We start from the raw sequence: 16,572 nt of genomic DNA on the forward strand, positions 1-16,572 counted from the left end.
CCGTCGGGGAGGGGGTGCGAGGGGCCCCGCTGCGGCGCGGGGGGGGGCCCGGAGGCCTTTGGGGGAGGAAGCTCCCTCCGAGGCGGACGCTGGCAGGCAAGTAAGGGGTCAGTGGTGCTCTTCAGTGACCAAAACAAAGGGAACGGAGGCGGTAGGCCGTCTAACGGGGTCCGTGGAGGTGCCGCAGCGGTGGGGCTGCGATTAGGCTTGCGCCAGCTGTATTTTTATCTTCTCGTTGAAGGATGTTGTCCGAGTAGGCTGCGTTTGCTCGAGAGCGGAGAGAGCAGCACAAAAGAGGTGGTGGTGTTCGCTGGTAACTTTGTTTTTGGTTTCTTTTTTTGTTTGCAACGCCTCATCTTTTCGTCTCTGTCAAGCTAGACAATTCGAACGTGCTTAGAAGCTTACCTTTTTAGTCCACTAAAATATGGTAACTGTTGCACGCTGAAAGGATGTGCGATAATGTCTTTTCTTTCCTTTGGTATTTGCCTTCTGTAGGAAGAATGGGTTGATACTTTTGTTAGTCAAAGAGAACAATATGGTGCTGTGTTGGATGCTCTGGATGCTGATACTAGTGTTGAAATACTAGGGCTTATCCATCCATCCATGAAGTATCTGGGTGCTATTTAAAGGAGAGGGCCTGCATAGTTAAATGAAAGAGCTGCCAGGAAAGCAGTGTAGCATCATGCTTGTTTCTTGAATTTCCTTCTGTTAGTTAGGCCCTGCTCATGACTTTAAAAGGTCAAACGTAGTAATGGATAATAGCATGATTTTCTCCTGACTTAGTGTAAGGGAAAGTGATCAGTCAATGCTTTATACCTAAACTGTCAAAAGCGCGGGATAATAAGAAAACAGTTCCCCTGTTGTTTTTTCTTTTGGTCTGTAATCAGGTTGGTAAAAGTTAACGTGTTAATGTTTGTCCATTTTTTTGAGAGCTCAAATTACAATTAATTTGAAAGCATTTGAGGTTAGAAGAAGAAAAAAACTTAGTTTCTGTAGTACTAGAATACAGGTTAATAGGTTCATAGCTTTTTAATGGAAGGAGAGTAAGGGAGAGCAAAGATTAAAACTATGAAAGAAGGTGCACGATAAAGTAGTGAAAGCAAGAAGGATCTTTGCAAGGAGCTACAAGCTGGTAAAATGTTGGATCTGTTCTGAGAGTATAATGTAGTAATGTTTTCCACAGTTAACTCTTAATCTGTCAAATAGAGATCTGTGGCTTCTCAACATCTTGTCTTTTCTACTCTGGCAGGAATTTTAAATCAGATGTAGATGCTTATCAAAAGCTGGCTTAATATGGCTGGTCGCCAGTTGTTGAGGTATACATTATTTTTTTTTTTAAATAGGTGAAAGACATATGCACTGGTAGTTAGTATCAAGGGTGGCCTTGGATACAGTCACGTTTGTTCTTCCCTGCATTAGGAGATCAGGTAATGTTTTTGAGAAGAGCAGCTGTAACAAATAAGTTGTAGCTCATTTCCTAGTAGAGAGTGAGCTTCTGTATTCTCTGGAGATAGATGTGAATGAATATAGTACTAGAGGCACCTAAAATGCTTTAAAGCATATTTTGTGCTCCTCGTGCTAGTTGTGGAGGAGAAAGCTTGGAGGGAAGAAACACGTGTGACTAGAATTCAATATGAATCTTCCTTTAGTTTGTGAATTGACAGTGCTTTTTGTGTGACTGACCTCTGAGCTTGCTGCAGGGTTGGTTTCACCTTCTTTACAGGCCTTCCTTGCAGGAAATGGAGGGGAAGTGTGTCTTTGAGTAAAACACAACAGGAGAAGAATTATAAAACCACAGGTATTGCTGGAGGGTCCTCAGGCAGGGTAATACCTGTTACTGAAAGCGCTGAAACTAGTTGAATTTGCACTTTGAACAATCTAGATTTCAGGCTGATGGTCTCTTCCTAGAAGGTATAATCTCTGTGGAGGAGTGAAATCAAGAGGCTTAATTTTCTTTGAGAGAAAGAGAGCCAAGGATGAGAACATTCCTAATGAGCTGGACATATTTCATTCACTAAATACCTTGGAGGACAATAATACTTTATTTAACTTTTAGATTGATTTATTTTTAATTTCTTTCTATGGAGTGCTTATGAAGGTTGCTGTTCTTGGAGACTAGCCTTAAAGAAGGAGATTTATCTTTATGCGGTTTTGATCACCTCTGAAATCATTTTTCTCCACCCCACCCCCCACACCCCTGGCTACTCCTAGTGCAAGTCAGCATGTTGTCTGTTATCTGTTTCACTGCTTGGGTGCATGCTCATACCATATTCCCTTAGGTATGTTGCTGGACATCCTGTATTTGGATACTGTAGAAACCCGAAAGGCAATTGCTGTATTGGAGGAGGTGCTAAGTATGCAATTAAGGGAAGTTCTGATCTGAAAAGGTGTGTTGCTACCTGATAACCTTTGTTCGTTCCCTGATACTACCTTCTGCCTCTTCACTTTGTGTACAAACACAGGATCAATCCCAAACTAATGGCTCTTATAGTACAGGTCTGCCCTACCCTTATTTCCCTATATACTAAATATGTAGGGAAATATATTACTATGTAATGGTCTTTTAAAGACTAATACTTTCACTTTGCATGTCAAATAGAATTAAACCACTTCTAGTTATTTATTATTTCTTGAGGGAGAATGTGAGAAAGTAAAACCAAAATCACAAATTATTGTATTGTGGATGTGAGAAAGCCCTTATCCTGCTGGCTGCCTCTTTTTAATAACATGAGTCAATCTTATTAAGGACAGTCATACTTCACAGGGTCAAAAGATGACTGGGGTTAGAAGGGATCTCAGGAGTTCTCTTGTCCTGCTCAGCGTAGCATCAGCCATGAGGCCAGACCGGGTGGCTTTATCTAGTCAACCCTTGGCAGCCTCCAGTGTGGGAGGCCACACAACCACCCTGGGCCCCTGTTCCACTGCTGAACCCTCCTCATGGTGGGAGGAGGGGGAAACATTCCTCCCTGCCCCATACCTATCAGAATCTCTCTTATTTCAGCGTATGCGTGTTACCTCTTGTTTTCCTGCTGTACACAACTGTGAAGCGAATAATTCCATCTCTCTAATTTTCTCATAGGAGCTGGAAGGCTGCTGTTACACCTCCCTGAAGCCTTTTAATCTCCAGGCTGAATGAGCCTGGTTCCCTGAGCCTCCTCTCATGGGGCAAGCGTTCCAGTCCTTCGCTGTCTTGGTGGCTCTTCACCAAACTTGTCTAGTTTGATGTTCTTGCACTGGGAAAACCAAAACACGGTATTTAGATGCTGTCTAACGAGTTGTGTGTAGAAGGAAATAATCGCTTCCCGTCAATCTTCTGGTTTTGTTCCTGTTAGTATAGCCCAGGACACCATTTGCCTTTGCTCACAGGACATGTTGCTGGGTCGTGTTCTGCTTTCTGTCTGTCAGACCCCCAGACAATCTTAGCCTGGGGTTCTTCCTTCAGATGCAGGACTTTGCTTTTGTCTCTGTTGAATTTCATTAGGTTCCTGTCAGGTACTTCCTTCAGCCTTGCTGAAGTTGAGGTAAGTGGCATCGACTCCTCTCCCCTTGTCCACAAATCCTGCCGTTTTTAACACAGAAGGTGCTCAGGTTGGTCAGGCTGTGATTTATCCTTGGTAAATATGTTTAAATGACTGTTTCTAGTCACCACCTCTCCATGTGTCCAGAAATGTGTTCAGGAGGACTTACTCCATGACTTTCCTAGAGACCAAAGTGAGGCTAACCAGCCTGTGGTTCCCAGGGCTGAACTTTTGCCCCCCTCGGTGAGGAGGGTTCAGCAGTGGAACAGGGGCCCAGGGTGGTTGTGTGGCCCCCTGCACTGGAGGCTGCCAAGGGCTGACTGGATAAAGCCACCCGGTCTGGCCTCATGGCTGATGCTACGCTGAGCAGGACAAGAGAACTCCTGAAATCCCTTCTCACCTGAATTATTCTATTATCCTAAACAACTGTAAAAGAAAATAATTTTGAGAATGTGTTTCTTGTCCCCCAACCATTACTCTTTGCTTTTCTAGACTGAGGGATGCCCAGGTTAGAGTCCCTTTATCCTTATTCTGTACAGTTGGTGATGTGGCTTAGGCTTTTGATTGTAGAAGAATACAAAACAGTTTAAAGATAAGGAGCTCAAAGTTAGGCTTTTGATTGTACCAGAATACAAAATAGTGTAAAGAGAAGGAGCTCGAAGTGTATCTTGTAGATGTTCTGTGACATGGCACACTGGAAGCTCAATATTAATTTGGCTGCGTGAAGTAGCACAAAAGGATAGGCTATAACCTAGACTTGTACTGGATCCTCTGCTTGAAATAAATGAATGGCAATTTACTAATATAATAGATTGTTCATGTATAACTGGAACAGTGACTGTTGCAACAAAGTTGCCATTATGAAAAGCAAAGTGAACTTTTTTTTTTTGGAATCAGACTGATCTTAAGTTTGAGCCCCGGGATGGGGGAAAGGAAGTATCCTGCTAAGTCTGTCTGTCGTGTTGGCCCAGCAGAATCTTGCTATTTGGGCAGAGGTAGGTATGGTTGACAAAGTGAACAAGTAATGTTTGGCATTAGATCTCATAAATTGCAGACAAGCTGCAAGGAAGGTGGGAAGAAACATGTGGCTGGGATCCAGCAGCTCTCCAGCTGTTAATAGAGGTACTGGTTCCCAGTAACAGGTTAGCAGCTATGTTGGAAGCATGGCTTGGGCTTGGTTATGTGGTGCTGGGTAAACCAGCTAAAATTGTGGCTCTCGGAAAAGATTCGTTTCCCTTTTCTGCTGCCTTCTGGCTGTGAGTGCTTGCTGCTTACCTGGCTTGTCTAGTCACCAGACCTTTCTGTGAGGTGCTTTAATTTGTTTAAAATATCAGAAAATTAATCCATATTAAGGGAAAGATAACTGAATAGAAAGGTAATGGAGAAGTCAGCTTGTCATTCCAGAGCTGGTGGGAGGGGAGCAATCTGATGTATTGGATAAGCCATGTGTGAATGGCCCTCAGTTTTGTGTGTTCTGAGCCCTTGCTAGCCCTCCATGCCCCCCCTCATTCCCTGTGAGATGTCAACTGTCCTGTTTCAAGGAGAGCAGAACAGACTGCTGGTATTTTATAACCCTTCATAATTAAATTTTCTTTAAAGTTTAATAAAAGTCTAGTTTGTAACTTTAGACACAGCAATTGCAATTAATCAGCAGTAATGTTGCACTTCCAGAACTTAAACTGATTATCTCCAAGTTCTTTCATTAGATCTTCCTCTCCTATGTGATACCACATTTTCCAGTTCTGAGATAGGTTTAGGATCTATGTGAGTTGTCTTAGTAGGATGCTCTGTGTGTGTGTGTGATTTCTGGTCTGAATTCCCTTCTGCTAAATCTGCTGGGCTCTCTAAACTCATCTTCCCTTCAGTGTGATTTGTATTTACTGGGAATAAATGAATTAGCTGTAGGTCCCACTTTTTTGAGTTGTCTCAGTGGATTAAAATTTTCTCTTAATATGCTTTGGGCACTTAGTTGTTAAAATCTAGTATCTTTAAGTTGGCTTCCAAAAACTATCTGTACTCATAGGGTAACTATCATCTGTTACTGTTGCAGTATTTGTGAATCATACAGCCCTTCTGGAAGAAATTTACCAAAATTGCATAAATAGTCAATGAAACTGTCTATAGTACAGTCATGCAGTCTGGTGGTGCCAGTTGAGGGAGATTGTGTCCTGAGTTGCTTGTTTGCGTTTGTTCTGTTGTGCTGACAAACCATTCTGTGAAACAAAGCAGTGAACTGAGATGGCTGAAAAAATAACTCTGTCAAGGGAGTTTTTCTTAACAGGAGTTGTTTCACAGCAGTTGTTACAACAGAAGGAGTACAGGAGTATGAATGACCTTAGCCTGGCACTGTTGCTGAGGAAAAAGACACTTGGAAACAAAAGGGAGAGTGCTCAGCCTTTTTAATTCTCCAGCCTCTTCACATCTTTTCCCCTAACTTTTTTGCTTCTTCCTTTGTAGCATTGCTGTGGAGTTACAGAAGTCACAGGCATCAAATGGACATTGAAGTTTCCTAACCTCTAATAAAGAGGTTAGAAAGAGTTACAAACCAGTCAAAACTAACAAATCTAATTTGGATAAATACAATGCTATGCATAGCGAGTTGTCATGGTTCACAGATCAGACTGATTTAGGTAGCTTACCTTCCGAGGGAGTTTGCCATTCCTGTTGACAAAGGATGACAGGCTATCTCCTGCTGCTGAAGCTTATTATAAATTAATTCATGAAGTAGATAAATAGAAGGTCTTCTGCCTGTCTTGCTTGAATAACTATGTTTATGACCTAGACCCCAAGGTGAAAAATCAATGAGCATTTTCACTAGTTCATGAGATTAACTTCTCAAGAAATGGTAAAAGTGCACTTCTATTTTGAAGTGTATTTCAACATGCAGAGACGTTTTACTGTCTTCCCCCACTAACTTCTGAAAGGTTGTATGGGCACATAAGTACTTTCTTTACATTTTAAGTGCTTGACTAAGAATACAGCAACAACATATCCAGTATTGAGTAAAAGATGTAAAGCCAAGGTAGGTTGGACATGCTGTATGACATGCAGTGTAGCTTAGCTGTGCAAGTTAAATGAGATAAAGTAGATTTTTGTATTGGGTAAGTTTTTCAGAAAAACTTAAGACATCTGTTGGATATTTTGCAAGGAGAAGTTCTTGGAAATAAGTTTTTAAGATGGTGGGGAAATTGTTACTTAAAGGTTACTAATTTTGTTAGTAACTATGAATGGTATAGTAGGAAGGTGCTATGGAGCTGACTTCATGGAAGACTTGAAAGCAAGTTTCTGGAAAATGTGGAACCTTCAATTTCAAAATTGGCAAGCAAGAAGTTAACCTCAGTTTGCATTTTCACTTCCAACAGAAATTTTATTTTAATGGTACATGTGGCTTCTTGGTACTCCACTACAGTCTGCACTAAATTTCTTGTGATATGTGCCATATTTCTAGAAGGCACTTCAGAGACACCTACTTTAAGTAACTTATGGCTTCCTAATTAAAGTCGTCTTGTTAAAACAGTAGCTCTTCCCACTTAATCTCCATCAAAAACATTGAGGGAATGTTTCCCTCAAGAGGAACTTCTTATCCATGTGGAAAGCAACTGTTAAGCTAGTGTCAGCCTATTGTGATAACTAACCCTATTTTCAGTCTGTGTTAGATAAACCATAAACTGCCACAGCAGGAGCTACTTCGTGAGCTGTTTAGTCATCACTTCAGCAGTGCTGTCTCCCACGGAGAGCAATGTGGACAATGGAGAAGTGTCTGCTTTATTGGCTCAGACCTTTACTGTGTGTCAAGATCCTTCAGTGTCTGAAGTAGCTATTGTGAATTTAGGCTGTTGTGTAAGTCAATGTATAGACTCATTTAAGTGCTTTGTGCCAGAAAATGATGCACAACACATTTTTGTTAGAATTTGAATGGAGTTATGGGACAAACTGCTGTCCCATGAGACTTTAAAAGAAAGTCTCATCCTTTTGAAGACTTTTTAAAATATAAAACTCAAAAATAGTTGTTGATTTTTAAATGTAAATCTGTACTAGATTGTGTATAATAAATTAATTGATTGTGTCTTTTTGCTTATTCTGTGCAAGATCTTTCGCACCTTTTTTCAAGTACTGGAAAAGAGGAGCAACGTTCCTGCTTTTTAACTGCTTTCTCTAGTCGCTTAAATCAAACCAGATAAAAAGCTGGAAAGAAAATCTTTGAACCTCCAGAAGCGAGTAGTCCCATCAAAACACTTGTAAAACAGTTTCAAGGTGCACTAATGAATTTAAGTGCTTCAAACTACACATGGCAACTTATTAAACCGTTTAATATGGTAAATCAAATTCATAGATGTAATTTGAAGTATCTAAATACTATAATACTTTGTAATGATGAGCCCTTTCTAGGGAAAGAATTATTGGCTGAGACCAAGTTATAGTTTCACAACTGTTTCTAGGCTGCTTTGATCAAGCCTTGCCTAGACTTTGAACATTGCTTGCTTTGTGCTAAGTTGGACCTGTGCGTAGTCAGAAAGGTTTGGGGAACTGATGGAGGTAAACCTTTTTTTGCTCTCATGCCTGGCTGACTTCAGACACATTTGTTTCTGAGCCTCTTTGATACTTGGCTGTGTAAATGGTTGTACAGATACAAAGGAGAGAGTAGAACAAACATGGGTTGCACCAAGTGCTAAGTAAGGGCTGCGGTCCTGCTTCAGAGGCCCTTGCAAAAATTTAAGCTACTGTACAAGATAAGGGGCAAAATCTTGCAGTGATGTACAAAAGATGGTAAGGTTAAATGATGAAATAATCCAAGGGTATGAGGTTATTCAGAATAATGTAGAGAGTGTAGAAGGACTTCAAGCTACTGAGTGACTGGCTAATGAAGTGGCAAATGAAATCTGGTGCAAACAGAAGCAATTAACGCACAGTGGGAAGAGAAACAATAGTCTGGGAGCAGTTAGAATGAGAACCTGCAGTTTCTAATAATTCTTTGACATTTTTAACTCAACGCTGGATTGTGGGGGGGAGAGGGGGGAAAGGCTACAAATGTTACTAGTTGGAAAGGAGCAAAGAATGAAAAATGGCCTGGGATGCCATGCTATTACCCTGTCATTGTAAACTTATTTCGAATGCTGTATGCATCCTGTCCCATTTATCAGAGGTTAGAGTAGAACTGGGGAAAAGCAGTGGTAACTTTAAACAGCTTTCACGTGAGAAGCAGCAGCATTGGTAGGGGGAAATATGGCTGGGTGGGTCTGAACATTATTACTGGGGCACAAAGAATGGAAAGAAGATGGAGAAGATGGAAAAATGACAGTTTATTTTTCTGATGCAGTGATGAAAGGTGTCAAATGTAGTGACAAGGTACCAGCTGTGAAACAAGTAAAAAGAAGTGCTGCTTTACAGGTTCAGCAAAACATGTAGGAAAACTTGCAGAAGAAAATTCCATTAAGGACTGAAAAAGAAAAAAAAAAGTGAAGATATTGCTGCTTGAGATATTTCGATCCACACTCCGTAAGAGACCTAGAGAATATCTGGGAGAGGAGTGCTGTTCTAAGTTTTTTGTTTGGTTGGTTGGTTGGGGTTTTTTTAACCCTGCTCCTCTGGTCTTCCCTAGTCACCTGTCTGAATATTTTTGTATTTGGGATCAGGCAGGACTTAAACTGGTGACCCAGTTGTGCATGAGGGTGCCAGAGTTATTGGGCTAGGTGGAACACTCATCTGGCCCATTATGGCTGCTTTTACTGTCATATCATTGTTTAGGCTTACACTGATTATAAATATGCTTAAAACAGCTGTCTAATTTTCTTGTGTCTAACCTTCTTGGTTTAAAGTGTTTAATGCAAAACCCTGTTGATTGCTCTCTGGAATATTAACTTTTGCATTTTTTTGCATACTTTTGATGTTTTAAGCCATTATAATTCCAGTTTAATTTTCATATTGAATGTAAATAGTAAACTTTTTAGGGAGAAGGGATTCCCTTCTCTTTGAAACTTCAGAGTAACTTCTCTGACATCTGAATAGCAATTCTCATGAAACTATATAGGACACTGATTTATTTACTGGTTTTGTTGGTGCTTTGTGATTTAACTAAAATGTTTCTGGTGCTGATAATACACCAAAGCTATCTTGAATGAGCTGAAACTTTGCTCTTTCAATTGACTCTATCCTGTTTAACTCCCTGATCTGTCCCTTGTGTTTGTCATAGTTATACATACATTTAGTTTCTAAAGAGAAAATACATTTGGATATAGGAATGCTAACTTTGTTTTATAGTCTCAAATTCTGCCTATTACTTAAGAAGATTCTTCCTTGTGAATCATCTGGTCTTATTTTAGAATTTTCTATATCTTACTCTTGGAGTCTAGTGTTTGATAGCTAGTCTGACATAAAAGCATATTGACACTTATATATAAATAGGCTATATATTATGGAATTGTGTGAGGAAAAAAATATTACTGATTCAAGGAATTTATAATTTTGAGTTTAATGTGTGAAGAAAGGTTGCAAGATCTTTTGTTTTTCCTCTCTGATTCTAACAGAGAGGAAACTTACTTTACACTAGAAATTTAACATGTAGAAATTCTTTTGCTGGAAACCTCTACAGCTATGCTTAGTTGCAAAGCATGATGCTGTGTTGGAAGTACCTGAGTTAGTATAGACCTTGAGTTAGCATAGTGCTCAACCTGGTTTGTTTCTTTTTTATTTTAATTTTATTTTATTTTTATTTTAATTCTAAGTAACTAACTGCCGAATACCACATTAATTGTCAACTACTACCCTCCCTGCCGAGGTAATGTAGTTAGAATTGGCTTTTTAGCTACCTTGAAATTTTAGAAAACTGTCAGCAACTCGAGTGACTAATGTTTTAGTCATAAGTAATCCTGTATTGAATGTTTTTTATGCATTCTTTGATGCTTCTGGTGACTTTATAAAGAGTCTCTGAGCTGGAAAGTTTGTGTCTCCTTATTCTCATTTACACTAGCTAATTTCATAGAAGATTTTTTTCTTTATATAAACTTGCCTCTTTCAAATTTTGTGGACTCTTACAGTAGCAGAGGCACTGCTACTAAAGGTGTGTAGAGTCTGAAAACATAACCAGGTTTTTAATTACCTAAAGTTAGCTAATTGAGTTCTAGCTGAGAGTCATATTAATATTTAAAATATATGGTTTCTTACTTTAACCAAATTTTGATTACCTTTTCCCTTGCTTCCCTTTCTTTAGAGACTCTACAGCGGTGGGTAATTCACTGGTCCATAAGCGGTCTCCTTTACGTCGAAGCCATAAGACCTCAGCATCTCTGACCAAGCTGTCATTACGTGATGGACAGAAAGCCAAAAAGCCACTGTGTAAATTTGAAGAAGGTCAGGATGTCCTAGCTAGATGGTCAGATGGCTTGTTTTATCTTGGAACTATCAAAAAGGTAAACAATTTTTTAACTTCACTGGAGTCTTACAGTATCATCTGTTGGTTAAATATTACAGTATTATTGTCTCAATATTAAATACATTCTTCTGTTTAGTCTTTTTACTCTGGCTTCCACTGGATTTTTGTTTTTCAGATAAACAAACTGAAACAGAACTGCTTCATTATATTTGAAGACAGTTCCAAATCCTGGGTTCTCTGGAAGGACATACAAACAGGCAAGAACTTCAGTGAAGTAGTCATTGTTTGGTATTTTTGGTATTTTGTTTGTTTAGATTACTATATCTGTTAAAATAAATTATTACATTCTTGCATCCTAAAGAGTGATATAGTTTAATGTGACCCAGGATCATGAATTAGGCAAATTGGAAAAAGAGAAAAAAATTTCAAACAACTCTCTATCTTTGCAGTTACTTTTTTGTTTTTTGTTTTTTTTGTTGTTTTCATGTAACTATGTGCAGGGAGGGGAGAACACTTCTAAAAATAATCCCATTTGAGTTTATTTGGATAGGGATAGAGTATAATACTCTGTCTTAACAGAAAACTCCAGGCCCTAATTTACACCGAGTTTATGTCCTCCTATTGTTTTCAGTTGAAACAACATGACGTGGAAAGAAACCAAAGACTGGAAAAATCCTAGATTTGAGTGGAGTTTTCACATTTAAAAGTAACACCATAACTGTTGTACATAAGAAACCATTACAGATTTTGGAGTATTCATGTGATATAAAGAAATGTGCAATTATCAAGTGAGACATCTATTGTATATTAGCTTTGACTTTTTTTTTTCCCAGATGTTTGGGGAGTAGCTAGTATTTTGATAATCTAATGCTAATGAAGCATGGATGACAATTTCAGTGACAACGTCTTCTGAAAATCTGATTTCCTCATCGTATAAAGGCAATGGAAATCTGATCTGGCTGTCGCTGATTTTTGATGTTTAAACTAAGCACTTCACCTGTTAACATGAGAAGCTTTGTATTCATAACAGCAAAAAATCAATGGCTTTATTTCTGAGAAGCTTTTAAGATACTGCTGTTCTGCTTCTGTATAGTACTAGTTATGATCTTTGATTCATTTATCGTAACTATCAAACTTTAATGCATGAGTATGACAACACGTAGATTAAGAAACTTGTATTTTAATCCAGATTTTTAGACTGATACATGGTATAATTGGAGCAAGATGTAGTTTTGTTTCCAGTTTGCAAGCTAGCTTTTTTTAACTGTGTGCTTTTTGTATGCTTGCAGATATGTATAAGAAGTAATAACATGTTTCCTAAGAGTGTTGGAGTTTGATATTAAAGCACCTTGGCAGATCTGTCAAAAACATATGCACCAAATTGTGCATATATTTACAGGAAAAGAAGCATATCTATCAGTTGTCCAGATAGGTTTTGTTTATACCTATTTTTTAGCCTGCATTTACATACTGTTGATATTAAGGAACAATGGACTGCATAGTAAATAGGCAATATATGGCCTATAAATATCTGTTAGCCTATGATAAGTGATATAAATATTTGTGACACATACAGTCTGTACAAAATGTCTGAATTTATTTTTGTTAAGAAGTTAGGCTCTGTAAAAATGTTTCTACAATGCATGGATCTGTAACAGAAATTACGAAAAAAGTCATACATGTGGTAACCGTTCCAACTGCAGATGTAATCTGAAAAAAAAAATCACACTTTCATCTTTGTTTAGGAGCCACTGAAAGTGGGGAAATGGTCTGTACAATATGTCAGGAAGAGTATTCAGAAGCACCGAATGAAATGGTTATATGTGATAAATGTGGGCAAGGTAACTAGATTTTTTTTTCTATTTAATGTATTTTAAAAGATTTTTTGATTTGTTTTATGAAGGAGGATATTTGCCTGGCTCTGACTGACTGCTCAACTGATCTTAAATTTTATAGCCCTTAGTGGCTATTAAAAGCTCAGTGAATAATGATAATCCATGTTAAAGTGGCTAACACCTGTTCTGTAAGTAAAGTTTATTTTTTCTGCTAAGAAAATTTAAAATACTGTTTTGAATGCGTTAACAATCTTTTTGATCATATTTTTGGCACTTAATGATGGATAATGCCTTATAGTTGCATTAAAATTATATATAGTTAATTCTGTGTAAGCTTCTTTTGCCATTATAATAACACTTTGGTTGATCATTTTTATACAGGTTATCATCAGCTGTGTCACACACCAAATATTGATTCCAGCGTGATTGATTCAGATGATAAATGGCTCTGTCGACAGTGCGTTTTTGCAACAACAACAAAGGTGTGTTTCTAGAAAAACATCTCTTAATACATCCCATATTGCTTGCATACTTTGTTTTTGAAGTTGAAACAAAAAAAAAAAAAAAAGCATTTTTTTTCAGTGATTTCTTTTTTGTTAACTTTGATCTGAATGGGAGTTTTATATGTTGGGAATTAATATTTAGATGAGGTTTGGCTTTCAAGTTATTTTTAAACAAATATGTTAGTATTAAAACATAAACGTGGAAGTACTTTACATGATTCTAGACAAATTTCCTTAACTTTTAAATTAAAGGATTTGAAAGTTTAAAAAATATATTATTGTTTTTGTAAACTAATGTATTTGTTCTGGCCCAGAGAGGTGGTGCGCTTAAGAAAGGACCAAATGCCAAAGCACTGCAAGTCATGAAACAAACATTACCGTATAATGCAACAGACCTTGAGTGGGATGCAGGTCATAAAACCAATGTCCAGCAGTGTTACTGCTATTGTGGAGGACCTGGAGAGTAAGTAAACAGATAATATATAAGAACTTTTCTCCATAATGCAGCTGCAGACTTTGGCCCTGATCCTGTAGACTTTTACTTGTGAACTTGTTAGTTTCTATTTCTATTGGGTGTAGGTATTAAACTCAATGCAAAGTGGAATTTTGATTTATATCTTTTTTTTAAATGTCTCATGGGAAATACATTTTTAATGGCTTTCCTTCTCCCATCAGATCTTTTGGTTTGTTCTAATATTGTCATGTGACCGTGACATAACATCACAGTCTATTCTACAACAAGCAAGAATTTTTTTTTTGCATTGCTGCTGTTAATGTGTTGAGATTGGAGTTGATTGTTGATCATCTTGCAATTCTAGGCAGTGTTTTTCTGTTGTTAACTCAGCTCTGTTATTAGTCACAAATATGGATGTATCTAGAGATTAGTTCATTAAATTTTTTTGGAATAGACAGCTGTCTGATTCTACTATAGTGTCATACCCTGGATTGCAATTATTGGCAGGGTAAAGACTTTTTTTCCTCTTATGGCATTACAGAGTCCTCTGCTGGTTCTTTCTTACAAGAAAGGCAAGAAGAGGACTTCTTAAGCAGGTAGAGATAAGTACTCTGGTGTCTGCATGAATGAGTAAATGACTAAAATAGCATTGAAGATTTGAAGTCAAGGCAAGTCAAGAGTCCAACAAAGAAGCGAAGCTTTTGAGTTTATATTCACAGACAGAGCTCTGGTTTGAGAATTTTGCAGACTTGGACAAACATTACCTTCAATTTTGCATGATTCCTTTTCTCAAGGGAGAAGCTGAAAAAGGAAAAGGGGAAAAAAAAAAAGATATAAACTATGAGGTTCATTTTGAGGATTCAAGTAGTTGAATCCTCAGAACAACTGTTTGTGACTTAATGCGGCTGGGTTGCGCTTTGGAAAATAACAAGGAAGCTAATCCGGTGTGTGAGAAGGAGCTTATATGGAGTTACTGAATACTTATTATCAAGAATTAAAAGGTGGTTGTCAGAGGAAATTACTAAATGAAGAAATTAAAAAATATAATTCATCCTTTTACTAGACTATCTTTTATTGTTCTTAGTCACTCTCTTCTAGTAGTGATTCATTATGGAACTAAATCTTACGGAAATATCTGTACAGATGACTTTTATAAACTATGAAAATAAGTTTGGGTCAGAAGATCCCTTGCTAGTTAATTTAAATGTAATGAAGAACAATTTTCAATACTACTTTAACACATCTTGTTTTTCTTTCTGTTGGTGAAGCTGGTATCTAAAGATGTTGCAGTGCTGCAAATGTAAGCAGTGGTTTCATGAGGCTTGCGTGCAGTGCCTCCAAAAGCCAATGCTTTTTGGTGACAGGTAAGAAACTTAAGCTGTACTTTATGGTTGTCTTTATTTAAAATGTGGAGGGAATCTCACATATGAGCTTTTATTAAGGCACCTTTAATACAACAGTATGTTCCAAAAATGGTGTGAGTTTTATGTAGATTATATGAAATAACGCATGTGTTCAGGTGCCAGGAAAATACAGTTCTTCATCTCAGTTTAATGAAGGAGAGTGGGGTGGTGGGGTAACCAATGGATATTTGAATTCAAAGTGTTACTGACTTCACTTCGTGTGGGAGTCCATTATACTATAGGTGCTGGCTATTGGGAGGTTAGAAGTTTTAAAGCAGACCACTTTCGTGGGCCTATAAGTTAGATAAGGGCTTTCAAGTTCACATTGTGTAGGTGACTAATCTCTTGTATGCAACAAGCACCATGCTTCAAGGTAGGTTGTCAGTGTGTGTATGCAGTGGTAGTTGCCTGTACTAACAGTATAGGGAACTGGAGAGAGCTGGACAGATAGTTTGAGGGGAGCTATGTACGTCCTCTGTTCACATGTGATGAGTTGGGACAAAAGGAAGTGAAAAATGTTGAGTGTTAGTCTGTGTTTTCATGTTAAGAGGAACTTGGAGCAGTTGGAGCAGATGAGAGAGAAAACTGGAGGAGAATCAAGTATTATCTCATTCATTATTTATTATACTTTCTTTTAGCTGTTGGTTGTGTTGGAATGTTTGTATGAAGGAACTGAGTTAAGACCCAGGAATGCATGGGTCTTTTAAATGCATGCTTACACTGGTGCACAGGTTTCTGCATTTGAGAGAGTGGAGTGGGGATATTACAGAGCACCATCACTGATACAGTCACAGGTTGAGGGACTTTCTCAAGGAATATGAAAAAATGGTATCAGGATAAAATTGAGGAATTACCTTGTATCTGCCCTGGTAGGTACCAGCACAGACTGTGGAGGTTGATAAAGGAAGGTGAAGGACAAAGGAACTCTCAAATATCATATGGCTGGCTTTCTAGCCTGCTTAACTTTCATTTTTTCATAACTAGGGTGTTAAAACATTAAGAGAGTGTGTGTGTGTGTACAGACACCCACCACCCAGACACATGTACATATACATATGTATATATTTTTAGGTTTTATACGTTCATTTGCTCAGTTTGCAGTTCTGGACCAGAATACCTCAAACGTTTACCCTTGAGATGGTAAGTATGAATTTAAAAAAAAAAAAAAAAGGGTGAGTTGAATACATGCTCTGCTTTTCTTTTTAGTATTTTGATTTTCCTTGCAAAAAAGGAAATCTACTTGCTGTCTTGTTTTCTGAGCTATTCTTACTGCTTGTATGAACAGGGACAACTTTTCCTTCAAAGTTTATCTTTAAATGTAGAGATATATTGCAACTGTGTGCTCTCAGAATTTATTCCTGGGATTGTTCAGTGAAGTAGCAAGCAACTACTCACTTGTTGTGTATGTGAAGACTGAGATGTTCTAATGAAGCCTTTAGATAAGCCAAATGGAGTGAGTACTAGCGTATGCATCTTGACACATTTTATAA

The 16,572-nt window shown here is 38.0% G+C and overlaps 1 protein-coding gene across 3 annotated transcripts in view; it reads left to right on the plus strand.

The window, feature by feature from the left end:
- The window catches only part of MTF2 (metal response element binding transcription factor 2), a 28,518-nt gene that overhangs the window by 411 nt on the left and 11,535 nt on the right, over positions 1 to 16,572 (plus strand). For 2 of the 3 annotated variants that reach the window (XM_010582645.1, XM_010582644.1), the window contains exons 2-8: positions 10,726 to 10,924; positions 11,063 to 11,144; positions 12,633 to 12,728; positions 13,104 to 13,204; positions 13,540 to 13,688; positions 14,948 to 15,043; positions 16,154 to 16,222. In XM_010582645.1, the coding sequence (XP_010580947.1) occupies positions 10,726 to 10,924; positions 11,063 to 11,144; positions 12,633 to 12,728; positions 13,104 to 13,204; positions 13,540 to 13,688; positions 14,948 to 15,043; positions 16,154 to 16,222 (792 nt within the window). Of the gene's footprint in view, positions 1 to 10,725; positions 10,925 to 11,062; positions 11,145 to 11,525; positions 11,676 to 12,632; positions 12,729 to 13,103; positions 13,205 to 13,539; positions 13,689 to 14,947; positions 15,044 to 16,153; positions 16,223 to 16,572 lie in introns of those variants that run through there. The other variant, XM_010582646.1, reaches the window with a different exon arrangement.

This window comes from Haliaeetus leucocephalus, unplaced genomic scaffold (genome assembly GCF_000737465.1).
Source record: "Haliaeetus leucocephalus isolate CR32 unplaced genomic scaffold, Haliaeetus_leucocephalus-4.0 Scaffold848, whole genome shotgun sequence".
In the NCBI taxonomy this organism is placed as follows: Eukaryota; Metazoa; Chordata; class Aves; order Accipitriformes; family Accipitridae; genus Haliaeetus; species Haliaeetus leucocephalus.